This window comes from Hippocampus comes, unplaced genomic scaffold, assembly GCF_001891065.2.
Source record: "Hippocampus comes isolate QL1 unplaced genomic scaffold, H_comes_QL1_v1.1 C16670634, whole genome shotgun sequence".
Classification (NCBI taxonomy): domain Eukaryota; kingdom Metazoa; phylum Chordata; class Actinopteri; order Syngnathiformes; family Syngnathidae; genus Hippocampus; species Hippocampus comes.
Genome location: NW_017836271.1, coordinates 1 through 670, shown reverse-complemented (window position 1 = coordinate 670; position 670 = coordinate 1). Strand labels below are relative to the sequence as shown.

General features: G+C 50.6%; 1 protein-coding gene across 1 annotated transcript; it reads left to right on the top strand.

Moving 5' to 3' along the window:
- Window positions 1-78: 78 nt before the first annotated feature.
- On the top strand, window positions 79-653 carry LOC109508863 (SLIT-ROBO Rho GTPase-activating protein 2B-like; the record flags this gene model as incomplete). Its single annotated transcript, XM_019858808.1, has 2 exons — window positions 79-320; window positions 462-653. Coding segments are annotated over exons 1-2 (405 nt in total), but the record flags the coding sequence as incomplete, so codon positions are not given.
- Between the last annotated feature and the right edge of the window lie 17 nt (window positions 654-670).

Below are 670 nucleotides of genomic sequence, written 5' to 3'. Positions count from 1 at the left end.
GTGTGTGTGTGTGACTCCTTCGCTACGAAAACTGCGGAATGCCCCATCATTTTCCCAAAGCCACAGGGTGGAAAAACGTTGTGACGGAAATGTCATGTTCTTAGGTGATGAAGACGTACCACATGTACAACACCGACAGCATCAACGCTGAGTCCAAGCTGAAGGAGGCCGAAAAGCAGGAGGAGAAACAGATGGGGCGCTCCAGTCGCCAGGACGACCGTCAGACGCCACGCTCGCCAGACACCCTTGCTAGCATCAAGGCGGACGACAAACCCATTCGCCGCTCTAGTGTCAAGAAAATAGAAAAGATGAAGGAGAAGGTGAGTGAGGGACGCTCGATGATGGAAGATGCCGCGTGCTGTCGTACCGACATGATTGTGTGTTTCGCACGAAAGATTGACTTGAGTATTCAACGGTCAAGTCCTTGTTGTTCCTTACCGCCTTTCCCATCCAATTGTCAGAGACAAGCCAAGTACACGGAGAACAAGCTGAAGGCCATTAAAGCCAGGAATGAGTACCTTCTCGCTCTGGAGGCCACCAACGGCTGCGTCTTCAAGTATTACATCCATGACCTCTCTGACATCATTGACGTGAGTATTGAAAGCGACTACTTTCCTGAAGGTTTGTGCGTCCAAACACGGACGGAAACTCGAGTGCTCTTTGCAAACAT